Source organism: Equus przewalskii, chromosome 12, assembly GCF_037783145.1.
Source record: "Equus przewalskii isolate Varuska chromosome 12, EquPr2, whole genome shotgun sequence".
NCBI classification, from domain to species: Eukaryota; Metazoa; Chordata; class Mammalia; order Perissodactyla; family Equidae; genus Equus; species Equus przewalskii.
Genome location: NC_091842.1, coordinates 19378066 through 19389432, shown reverse-complemented (window position 1 = coordinate 19389432; position 11367 = coordinate 19378066). Strand labels below are relative to the sequence as shown.

Below are 11367 nucleotides of genomic sequence, written 5' to 3'. Positions count from 1 at the left end.
TTCACCTATTTTTTGGATATGATATCATTCAACAACATAGATTGATAAGCCTCATTTTTTAAAACATCTACAAAATATATTTTCAGTGGCTAGCCTTATTTAATTAGTCATTTGCTACTGGACATCTAGAGTGTTCCCAGTTATCACAAATTTTGCTGCACTAAACATTCTTTTATCTGCAATTTTGCCTGGGAAGTGGAAACAGAAATCTGTGGTGTAAATTCTGAGGTGTACTTCCCAGTCATAGGGTACGTGCATTTAACTTTTTGATAAATACGATCAAATCACCTTCCCAAGAGGCTGTACCAATTTGCACATGTGGGGCCTCATTTTTGGTCTTTGAAAAATTAAGTTGTGTAGCCTTCCAGAGTATGGGTATAACTATAAAGTTATTTAACAACCTATCCTTTCCCCACTGGTTTGAATAGTCATATGTATCAGAAACTAAATTTCCAGAAATAGCCAGAGCTGTTTCTGAACCTCTCCCCGACTCTGTTGGTTAATCTGTTCTTGTGGCAATAATACCCTGTTTTTACTCAGTGCTTTGGTGTTTGATTATCTCGTATGACAAATACATCACCTCTGCTGTTCTTAAAAAATGTATTGCATGGGAACTTTGGGTTTCCAAGTTCTGTCAAAAAGTCTTTCTGCATGGCAATGAATTTAAGGATTAAATTGGGGAGACTCAACACCTTTTAATAATGTCTTTCTATTCAGGTGCATGGTATGTCTCCGTTAAGTTAGGTCTTATCTTATATCCTTCAGGGCAGAGATACCATTTTCTTCATATAGGATTTGCATGTTTCTTGTGAGGTTTATTCTTTTGCAGTTTATGGGTTTTGTTGTTATTGTGAATGGCACCCTTTTTTACCCCCAAATATATTTTCTAATTTGTTATCACATTATATAGGAAATATACTAATTTGGGGCCTCAGTTTATTATCTGTAAATGGATAGAAGTAGAACTACTCAGTAAAAGGTGTCCATGGTAACATAAGTATGCGCTAAACAAAGCTAAATAGATTTATTCATCGTAGGACTTATCAATGACTTTAATACACTTCTGATCACCAAGAATCCCCAAGAGGGGCACAGGGAATTTCTTGTACTTACTTGATCATGGAACCCTTTGTCACAAGACATTCTGAAACATACTTTGGGAAACAATGCACCCAAAGACCTTCCAAGTTTCTAATCTGTCAGTCCAGTGGTCTCCACTGTACCTTATCTGATGCCCAAACTCCCACTCCCTCACCCCCAACCAGAACACAGAAGACAGCCCAGTGTCAAAGTGAATGCTTTAATGAGTGTTGCTCAGAGAGAACCAAGTCTCTCAACAGCTGCTGCCAGCTTCCACTGTCCCCAGCTCACTTTGTTGGGAAGGTGAGCTAGCTGCCTGAGGGGTGGGGATCTGGAGTCTAAAGAGTGAGCTGGGGCAAAGGGAGGTTCAGGAGGCACCCTGTAGGGCTCCTAGGGGTGTGGCAAGGGGGCATGGGCCTCAGGCTGGCCCCTCTTCAGGCATTCCTAGCAAAGCCACAAGAGGCTCAAGGGGCGTGGGAGTCTCCATGGGCACAGGGTGTGTACGTTCATGCTTACGCAGATCGCTGGCACTCAAGAAGGCCTTGGGGCAGTGGGAGCAGGTGTAGGGGCGCACAGAGCTGTGGGTGCGGCTGTGCTTGCGCAGCCCAGCCCGGTCTGAGAAGCTCTTGCCGCACTGGGTGCAAGGAAAGGGCCGGAGCTCTGGGTGTGAGCGCTCGTGCCGTCGCAGCAATGTCAGCGTGGAGAACGTCTCCTTGCACTCCCGGCACACAAACTGTGGTGGCTTCTCATCAACCTCCTCACCCCCTACCTCACCTGCTCCCCCCAAGGGACCAGGAGCCTCCCCAACCCCAGCGTCTTGGCACTCCACATGCTCCACCGTCATGCCCACCACTTGCCACTGGGTGGCCATCACACCACTCGATTCAGGGGGCAGCCCTAGCAGCCCTGCTGGAGGGTCCCCTAGCCCTGCACTTGCTGCGGGAGCCGCTGAACCCTCGCCTGCCACGCTCACAGGCAGTGCCAGCCCCACCACTAGCTCCTGTTGTGGGGGAGCCCCTGCGGCCTCGCTACTTCGATGGGTCCGCTCGTGCTTCCTCAGGCTTGATGATACCACAAAGGACTTTCCACAGGCATTACAGTGGAAGGGGCGCTCCCCCGAGTGCACGCGGCTGTGTTTAGTGAGACTGGCTCTCTCGGCGAAGGCTCGCCCACACTCTTCACAGCGGAAGGGCCGCTGGCCTGAGTGCACCAACGCGTGCCTCTTGAGGTCCCAGGACGCCACGAACGTCTTGTCACACTGCAGGCACTTGAACGGCCGGTCACCCGTGTGCACCCGCCGGTGCATGGCCAGGTCCGCCGGCTGCCGAAAGTCCTTGCCGCACTTCTCGCAGCGGTAAGGCTTCACGCCCTCGTGCGCCCGCTGGTGGCGCCGGAAGCTCGAGGGGTCGGAGAACATGCGGCCGCAGCGCGGGCACAGGAAGGGCTTCTCGCCAGAGTGAGTGCGCTCGTGGCTCTGGTAGGAGCTGAGCTGCGTGAAGCCCTTGCCACAGGCCGGGCAGCGGTAGGGCTTCTGTGCCGCGTGGATGCGCTGGTGGCATGTGAGCGAGGACGAGCGAGAGAAGCTCTTCCCGCACTCTGAGCAGAGGAAGGGCCGCTCACCGGTGTGGGACCTGTGGGAGTGTGGAGGACCCGGCGTGAAGGTGGCAGGCCCATCACCTGACCCCCGCTGCCTCTCTGCACTGTAAGTCAGGGGCCCCTAACATCCGTGGGGCCTTGGTCCAATCCCCTACGGGACACAGGGCTACACTCCAGAGTAAGGCTGGGTGTCTAGATGCCAGAAAAGACTCCTCTCTGCACACCAAAGACCTGGACAGCCCAGGCCCAACTCACACCTCCTGGGCTCCACCAGAGACACTGAGTGGCCCAACTTCAAGCTCTGCCCCCTTTCCTGTTGTCCAGGAACCTAGGCCAATCAGATCCCAGTCCCCTCCTCCAGGGCTCCATTACAATGCAGCGTCCCCGCCCCGGACCTACCAGTGGCACCAACTTCTCTGCGGTGCTCAGCCCATCCCCACAGCTCCATCCCGCTCACTTTCCCATTGGCTCATTCCACTCTTGGAGATCCAACCCCAGGCCCCATTGGTCACAGGGCAGCCGCTGTTGTCCCACCTCTGCCCCATTGGCCCGCTCTTCCCACCCGGGACCAGCACTGAGCCCTCACCGCTCGTGGTTGCGTAGGTCCTTGAGCTCGGCGTAGGCCTTGCCGCAGCGCTCGCAGCCGTAGGGCCGCAGGCCGGCGTGCGTGCGCCGGTGCTTGCGGAACACCGAAGGGTCAGCGAAGCTCTTGCCGCAGTCAGCACAGGCATAGGGCCGCTCTCCTGTGTGACCGCGCTGGTGGATCTTGAGCTTGGAGAGCGCGCCGTAGGCCTTGGGGCAGTGAGCACAGCGGAAGGGCAGCTCGCCGGCGTGCGAGGCCAGGTGCACTCGCAGGCACACGGGCTGCATGAAGCGGCGGCCGCACTCGGGGCAAGGGAAGGGCTTCTCGCCTGTGTGGCTGCGCCCGTGACTGCGCAGCTCGGGTGCCGTTTTGTAGGCCTTGGGGCACAGCGGGCACACATAAGGCCGAGGCTTAGCCGCTGCACCTGACACCTTGTCCCCGCCGGCATCCTCCGCTTTGGCTTCCGTCTCCGGCTTCAGCTTCACCTCGGCCACCTCCTCTGCACAGTCTACAGGCCCGTGAGTAGCAGCATGGCGCGCTGCCCGGGGCGCATTTGGAAACGTCTTGGTACAGGACAGGCACTTGTAGCGGCGGCCGGAGCGCTTATAGCCGGGGGATGGGGACCCTTCCTCCGCGGACTCCACTTCCATGGCCTCGATGGACAGAGCTTCTCTGTGAGAGAAGCAAAGTTAGACAGAAGACACATCCCTTTGCCATTCTCCAAGGCCTCTCCTCACGGAAGCCCTCGCAAGCCCTCAGAGGGAACCCTATCTTAACTGCATTTCCCGCCCAGGGCAGCCACATCCTTCCTTCCAAACATTCCTGGGTCTGACACTCTGCACTCAAGCTTCCACTCTGGTCTGTTCACTGATGAAAGGAGTTGGACCAAGTGATCTCAAAGGGGCTAAGAGAGGAGGCTGCCATCATCAAAATGTTCACCTGCACTTCCTTCTGGGCTTTTCTAAACCCTGTGGCATTCCAGAAGGCCCAGGTTCCAACCATCTCACCATCTTCCTTCTTCAGCTCAGCATATGAGGCCTGTACCGGGAAGCAGGGTCCTGTGCAAAGTTGCAGGCACAGAGGCTACACAGATGTGTCTGGCCTGAAGATCTCCAAGTGCCCAGGGAAGACTGAGGTAGGTCCAGAAGAGGGCAGAACCAATAGGCTAAATGTGGTGATTGGCACTGTCTGTCTGGAAGCGGTAAGTCCCCAGCATAGGTATTTGTTATTCCCCTCTTGTTGGTTAGCTTTTAGAGGCAGCAACTGTTCACACAGAATTCTGGCCTTGCACAGCTGTAAGGGACTCCACCTCGGACAGGAATCCTGCTCCACTCTCTGCTCTGGAATCCCTGTTGGGCTCCTGCTCCCACAGATCTGGCAATGGGGAGCTCAATTACTCTCAAGGCAGCTTGAGCCACTGCTAGCAGTTAGAAGCCTCTGAGTCATAATCAATGTATCCCATCTAGCCTGGCCTCCTGGGACACCTGGCTCTAGCTAAGGCTCCTTCTTTCTCAGTTCAGAGCCCAGACACCCTCCACCCAGCTGCCCCTGGGAATCATGGCTGGGAGGAAATAGGATTATCAGCTGCATTAGTCTTAAAACCAGCTCATCCTCCCTGGGGGATGAAGGGAAGAGGATTATGGCAGATCCACTTAAGGAGTGCTCAGCAGCAGCTGCTGGGGGGCGGCTGGGATGGGGGGAGGCTGGGATGGGGGGAGGATACTGCTATAGGGAAGGGAGGGGACGGGAGGGGAGCCAGGTGTATCCAGAAGCAAGGAGGGGAAGATGGAGGCCTGAGTTCTAGTGCTCCTTTCTAGGCCTGTTTCCTTATCTGTACACCTCAGGGGTTGGTGGCTTCTAAATTATGACCCAGGGAGGACACAGGAGCCCCTAGAGTGAGTGGCAAGGGCTGCATCTTTTAGAGTGAGCACCCTTTTGCCTGGTGGCTCTGCCTCAGTCCTTCACCCATACACACGTAAACTAGTGTGCGTAGGCAGCTGAAGCCTTCTCCTTAAAGACCATATGATGTTCTGTACCCTGCTCAGGAACTTTTCATCACTTCCGTCACACCATGCAAATTCCCAGGTCCTTTGTAGCTGTTTCGAGGCTCAATCCTTTCTTTGAGCATCATTTCCCCCAGGAAGCTCTTCCTGCATCTCCCCTTTGGTTTTTGGCCCAACTCTGTCCCACCCTTAGCTTGGTTTCCCACTAAATCCTGAGGCTGAAAGGTGAGTGAAAGGGCTTGAATTCCCCTACAGTTTCCAGGGGGTCCCTCCCTATCTCTGGGCGAGGCACTCACTACCTCCCTTCCAGACCGTCTGGACAGTCTGACTGACAAAGTTTCTCCTTAATAAAAATCATAGGGGCCGCCCAGTGGCCTAGTGGTAAAATTTGCACACTCTGCTTCAGTGGCCCGTGGTTCCTGGGTTTGGATCCCAGGCATGGACCTACACACTGCTCGTCAAGCCATGCTGTGGCGACATCCCATATACAAAGTAGAGGAAGACTGGCACGGATGTTAGCTCAGGGACCATCTTCCTCAAGCAAAAAGGAGGAAGATTGGCAACAGATATTGGCTTAGGGCCAATCTTCCTCACCCCCCCCCCCCCAAAAAAAAAAGAAAGAAAGAAAAGGGGCCGCCCAGTGGCATAATAGTTAAATTCACACCCTGTGCTTCAGCAGCCCAGGGTTGCAGGTTTGGATCCTGGGAGCCAACCAGATACTGCTCATCTAAACCATGCTGTGGTGGCATCCCATATATAAAATAAAGGAAGACTGGCACAGATGTTAGCTCAGCAACAATCATCCTCAAGCAAAAAGAGGAAGATTGGCAACACATGTAAGCTCATGGTGATCTTCCTCAGCAAAAAACAAAACAAAACAAAAACCCAAAAATCCAAAAATGAGAGCTCACATTTACTGCGCACTTGCTAAATAACAGGCAGTATCCTAAGCTCTTTACATGTATTAACTAACTTAAACTTCATGTCAACACTATGAGAAAAGTTCTATTATTATTCCCTTTCACAGATAAGGAACAGAGGCCCAGAGAAACAATACAGCACTGTGGTTAAATGCACCATCTCTGAAGCCAAACAGCCTGGCTTTGAGTCTTGCCTCCTTCATTTCTTAGCTGTGACTGTGCAATTTACTTCGTGCCGTGGGACTTCAGTTTTCTCACCTGAAAAATGGAGGTAATAATAGTACTTACCTTACAGAGTTGGGTGAGGATTGAATGAGATAAGAATAATACTGCCCTCAATTTTTGAGGGTCTTCTCAGATCCAGACACTCTGCCGAATGTGCTGCCGTACTGAATTCTCTCATGGCTTCTTGAGATAGGGATTGTTATCCCCATTTTATAGGTGAAGGAACTGAGGTTCCACGAGGGTTAGTGACTAGCCCACAGCCACACAGCTAGTTAAATTGCAGCTGGGACTTGAATCCAGGGGTTTAACTTGCCTTGAGTTGTTGGGCCCTTGCTCAGTGGTCTGGGCCCCCCTAGGCTTGTCTGCTGCCTGGGCCAGCCCCACAGAACCAGAACCCTGAGCTCAGGTCGCACACTCGTCTTCTCTCATCCCTGCAGAACTGCTTTGAGACCAGAGCCAGCACCCTTTATGTTTTGATTTCCCTCTCAGAGGGGTGGACCCATGGAGTCTGAGCTCTTCGCCTCAATCTTCCTATCTGTGACCCAGAAGCTGGACAGCTGGAGGGGTAAATCTCTCCTCCTAAGGCACTTCCCAGGGGAAAAGGTAGGGAAGCACCAGGTTGGTCCCAGCAGGCACCTAGCTCCAGGAAGAGCAGAGGGCCAGGCAGAGTAGGCAGGCCCCTATCTCAAATCCCCCCATTAGCTCCTCACTCCACTGTTCACTAAGGACTCTTCCGCCCACCACTCCACAGAGTGATGTTTCTTCCAGTCAGGTCTGTGAACCCCCTGCATGAGAACAATCATCCAGGGAGCACAGGCTAGGACTCAGAAGTCTGTACTTTAAACACACACTCTGAGTCATTCCAACCAACACTCAACACTTAAGAACCAAAGACACATGGTTAGGTCTTCATAGGCTTCTAGGAGAGAGGCATTTTTACTACACCTCTTTTTCAGATATGGAGATTAAGGCCCCCATAAGGGAAAAAACTTGCACAAGGACACATATCTAGTCAAGGAGCCCAGACTCAAACACAAGTCTTCAAGCCCCTACGCTGGGCTCTTTCTCTATCAGTCTTCATTTACTTAAGGTTTATTAGCCAAATCATGAGACTTTCTACTCCCCCAGGACAGAGACCAGGATATTTTCCATGGCCAGCAAGGACGGCCCTGAATGATCTAACTCCTGCTTACTTCCTCCCCCACTCCTCTTCCCTGGCTTGCTAGGCTCCACCCACACAGGCTCCCCCTTTTTTTCTCAAAGAGCTAAATTTCTTCCCATCTCAGGGCCTTTGCACTAGTAGTTCCCTCTGCCAGAATCACTATTCCCCAAGGATCTTTGTAGCTATCTCTGATTTCATTTGAGTCTCAGCTCCCTGTCACCTTCTCAGAGAGGGCTTTCCTGACCACCTGTCTTATGCTCTCTGTACCTTTGCTAATCACTCTCTACCCTCCCTCTTTAGTTTCCTTTATGGTGCTCATCTGGAGAGCATTCCTTGCAATCTTACCAAGGGCCACGTTATCATTCTAAGCATTTTATGTGTACTAATCAGGCAAAACCACACCACTGCCTAGGGTTTGTTATGGACTGAACACACACATGCAGGGAGGACAGGCCATATGAGAACATAGTGAAAGGTGGACGTCTACAAGCCAGGAAGAGTCCTCACCCGGAACTGAATCAGCTAGACCTTGATCTTGGACTTGCCAGCCCCCAGAACTGTGAGAAATAAATTTCTGTTGTTTAAGCCCTCCAGTCTGCTTTTTTTGGTTATGGTAGCCTGAACAGACTAAGTTAAACAGTATTACTGAGGCACAGAGAAATGAAGTAACTAGTCATGGTCACAGGCAGTATTCAAAGCCAGGTGGTCTGCCTTCCAAACTTGTGCTCTCTGTCCTGATTCTTGCTTTGGTAGCACTTACACATTTTATGGCTTGGTGGTTAATCCTCTGTCTCCAGCACCAGAGTCTCAGCTGGCAAAGAGCCAGGAACCTTTATTATTCTGTATTCTCTACATCTGGAACTGTGATTGGTGCCCCAAAACAAAGTGAATGAATCAACCTCTGAGATGGAATTCAAGCCCAGATCTCTAGCCTCTGCCTCCCCCATAGGAGGTGTTTATGAGAATGTCCATCAACAACTATTTATTAACCAAATTTCTCTGCCTTTCCAAGTTCACAAGGTCCAAATATTGCCCCAGTATCCCACAGTGGATTCACTGCTCTGGTGAGGGAGGCCTGTCTGCTTCATTACTGGCTTAGGAGGGGGATGAAGTCCCACTGCCTGAACAGGCTCTGAATACCAGGGATGCAGAGATTTCATTCCCAGAGAGCATAGGCTAAGACCCTGCAAGCAGGTAGGAGGTGAAAAGGAGAGATTTTTTTATTCTCTCTGCACCTCAGTCTCCCTATGTCTAAACAAGTAGGCATGGATAGGCCTCATAGGCCATGAGACATCTGATGAGATGACAGGGAAACTGAACTGTGCAGCGGTGAGGGCTATTGATCTCCTAGGCCTCCAATCTGATCAGTTCACAGCCGAATCCCAAGCTATTTTTCCAGCCCCAGCTCCAGCGGCAGTGTCCCCCTCCCAACAGCGACCTAAGCTCTAGCCACAATTCACCATTCTCAAACTTCCCCACCTAAATGCATCTACACATGCAGTTCTCTGCCTCGGGAGCCCTTGCTTGACTTCTCCCATGGGAAAACTCTTGCATCCATCAAATACCGGCTTCCCCAGTGCCCTCAGGTACACTTGATAGGCAGTGGAGGTAAGGGCGCCAAGGCGCTCTTGGCCTCAGTTTTCTCATCAGTAAAATGGGGTCTCTGAGGCAAGTGGGAGTTTGAAGGGGTTAGGGCCTAAGAGATGGACGGAGGAGGGGCCGAGAGCTGCAGAAACTGCGCTTTTCGTTCCCTGCAACCGTCTGTGGGTCAGCGCCCCCGCCAGACAGACAGCCCCGCAGGGCAGGGCCCTGGGCTTACTCGTCTTGGAATAAGCCCTGGGAAAACGTGGCCTCGGAGAACGTGACAAGGAGTGAACGAAGAATGAGAGAATGGACAAATGAATGGACCAAGGGCCGGACGCTGGACAAAGGCCTGCAAGATGGCGTTCTCTAGGACCGCAGGAACGGCGGCCAGGACCTCGGCCGCGGAGGGGGGCTGCAGGCACTGGGGACCCTGCAAGACGGGCCGCGCGCCTAGGACAAAAGCCCGCAACATGGCGGGCTCTAGGACCCTCGGGCCCGCAACGTGCAAGGCGGGCAGCCGCGCCAGCCGAACCCTAGCCTCCGCAGCAGCCGACCCGCGGGGACAGCCGGCGGGTTCTAGGACCCGCTGGGCCCGGAGCCCGCCCGCGCCCTCCCGGGGCCGCACTCCTCCTGCCCCGCCCGCGCTGCTCGCGCCAGGCCAACCCCATCCGCCCTCGGCACCCACAGGGAAACTGAGGCCCGCTTGGGTTGCGTCCGCGTTGGGGCTGCCCGGGCTTCCTGCGACTCCCCGCCGGCGTTTCCTACCTGAACGGACTTGGGCTGGCTCCGTGGCGTCAGCGGCAGCTCCTCTCCCCGACGGAGCCCGGGACTCTGCCAGGGAGGAGCAGGCGCTAGGACCCAGCGCCGAGGAGGGGAAAGAGGGGAGGCGGGGCCGGCGAGCGGAAGTGGAAGGGAGGTTTCCTGGCTAGGGAGGAAGGCAAAGTTTGCCCGGGCACTCCCAGCCGAAACTGACCGAGAAACATCTTGCGAGGGGTCTGTATGGATGCTAATGACAGGGGACGCCGGACAGGTTTACGGTATACACCAGGCTATTGCTATCTTGGGGCCAGATCACCAAGAACTAGAGGGTGGGAGGACAGAAAGGCCATGTTCAAGATCTGTAGTACCTAAATCCGCTTATATGCCACAACATTTCCCTTGATAGCGAGAAGTGAATGAAGCTCCCTCAATCTCTCTTGGGAAGTTTTTCAGAGAGCCACACGAAAAGTGTCGCCAAAGTACTGAGGCCACGGCTGCAGAACCCTTTTTCCTCTTCTGAGCTCAGCTAATATGCACCGGAACGACTTTTGCGGCTCTTGCCGGAAGTGTGGCTAAGGTTAGTGCTAAACAACGCAGCGCTTTGACCTACATGGGCGGGGTCAGAGTAGCGTTTGAGCTGCTTCTCCGCTACCGCCGGAAGTGTGTCTTTGTAGACCGGTTCCTTGGAGGCGGGGCAGGAAGTGTTCTCAAGGCGGATGTTTCGCGGGGAAGCTTTTGCGGCTAGGACACTTCCTGTTTCCTAGTAACAATAGGAAGTGTTCGCGGAGCTCGGGGTATACTCCTTGGTCGTGTTAGCTGCGCCCTCTTTCCTCTACCTCCTTCCTTCTCCCCCTTCTCCTTTTCCTCTTTCTCTCTCCTCCCACCTCAGGAGCCCTAGCTGAGTGTACGTGTGTGCGAGCGCGAGAGCAACCCTTAGCCACCCTTTGGGGCGCGCGGATGCGGTTAGGGTGAGGGTCCCAGTGCGCAGGCGCGCTCCCGTTCGCGGTCCCCAACGGACGCACCCGCGGCGGGAACGAGAAGGGGCCACCCGTGTGAGGTAGGGGTCCTAAGAGCAAATTGGCTGAGGAGATGAGTGAGGCGAGAGGACCTCATTGAGGGTTGATTAGGAGACGTGACTCTTGAGCTAAGGGCTTTGTGAGGTGAGAATTCGGGGAGCAGGTTCAATGAGGGGGTTTAGAGTCGGAGATAGGAGTTGTATTGAGGTCCCGTGGGAGTGAAGAATCAGAGTCAGAGAACGCCGAGGTGCTGTAGGAGGCATGTGGTGGGGGGGGCCTGCAATGAAGAGAGCAAGGATTTTGGAAACAAGATTGCTTGAGTCAGCGTGTTTGCTCGTGTGTATACCGGAATAACAGGTGTTGCAGTGTGTTGTGAGGATTAAATGATACAGTGAATATTCTTCACTTAGCACAGTGCCTGGCACATGGGAATGCTCAG

The 11367-nt window shown here is 53.5% G+C and overlaps 2 protein-coding genes across 24 annotated transcripts in view; one reads left to right on the top strand and one right to left on the bottom strand.

Moving 5' to 3' along the window:
• Window positions 1-1286: 1286 nt before the first annotated feature.
• On the bottom strand, window positions 1287-10455 carry ZNF668 (zinc finger protein 668). Of its 7 annotated transcripts, XM_070567962.1 has the most exons (5): window positions 10281-10422; window positions 9919-9984; window positions 4199-6440; window positions 3263-3931; window positions 1287-2711 (listed from the first exon to the last, which is right to left on the bottom strand). In XM_070567962.1, the coding sequence occupies exons 3-5, from the start codon at window positions 4267-4269 to the stop codon at window positions 1499-1501; spliced, it is 1953 nt and encodes a 650-aa protein (XP_070424063.1). In that variant the 5' UTR covers window positions 4270-6440; window positions 9919-9984; window positions 10281-10422; the 3' UTR covers window positions 1287-1498. The 7 variants fall into 7 exon arrangements, with proteins under 7 accessions (XP_070424063.1, XP_070424066.1, XP_070424067.1 ...); XM_070567965.1 differs by lacking the exon at window positions 4199-6440 and having other exon boundaries at window positions 10281-10455; XM_070567966.1 differs by lacking the exon at window positions 10281-10422 and having other exon boundaries at window positions 6340-6440; window positions 9919-10011.
• Window positions 10087-11367, top strand: part of ZNF646 (zinc finger protein 646) — a 21413-nt gene continuing 20132 nt past the window's right edge. For 4 of the 17 annotated variants that reach the window (XR_011524744.1, XM_070567944.1, XM_008514334.2 and 1 more), the window contains exon 1: window positions 10591-10706. The gene's annotated coding sequence lies outside the window, so the exon portion shown is untranslated. Of the gene's footprint in view, window positions 10191-10349; window positions 10490-10590; window positions 11073-11367 lie in introns of those variants that run through there. The other 13 variants (XR_543901.2, XM_008514336.2, XM_070567945.1 and 10 more) reach the window with 11 other exon arrangements.

Excerpts from the sequence above, each read along its gene's own strand:
- ZNF668 (XM_070567962.1), bottom strand. The coding sequence starts at position 4,269 with ATGGTGAGATGGTTGGAACCTGGGCCTTCTGGAATGCCACAGGGTTTA. Across the intron at positions 3,932-4,198 it reads AAGCCCAGAAGGAAGTGCAG|AGAAGCTCTGTCCATCGAGG; the intron begins GTGAACATTTTG and ends CTTCTCTCACAG. Across the intron at positions 2,712-3,262 it reads GACCTACGCAACCACGAGCG|GTCCCACACCGGTGAGCGGC; the intron begins GTGAGGGCTCAG and ends ACACTCCCACAG.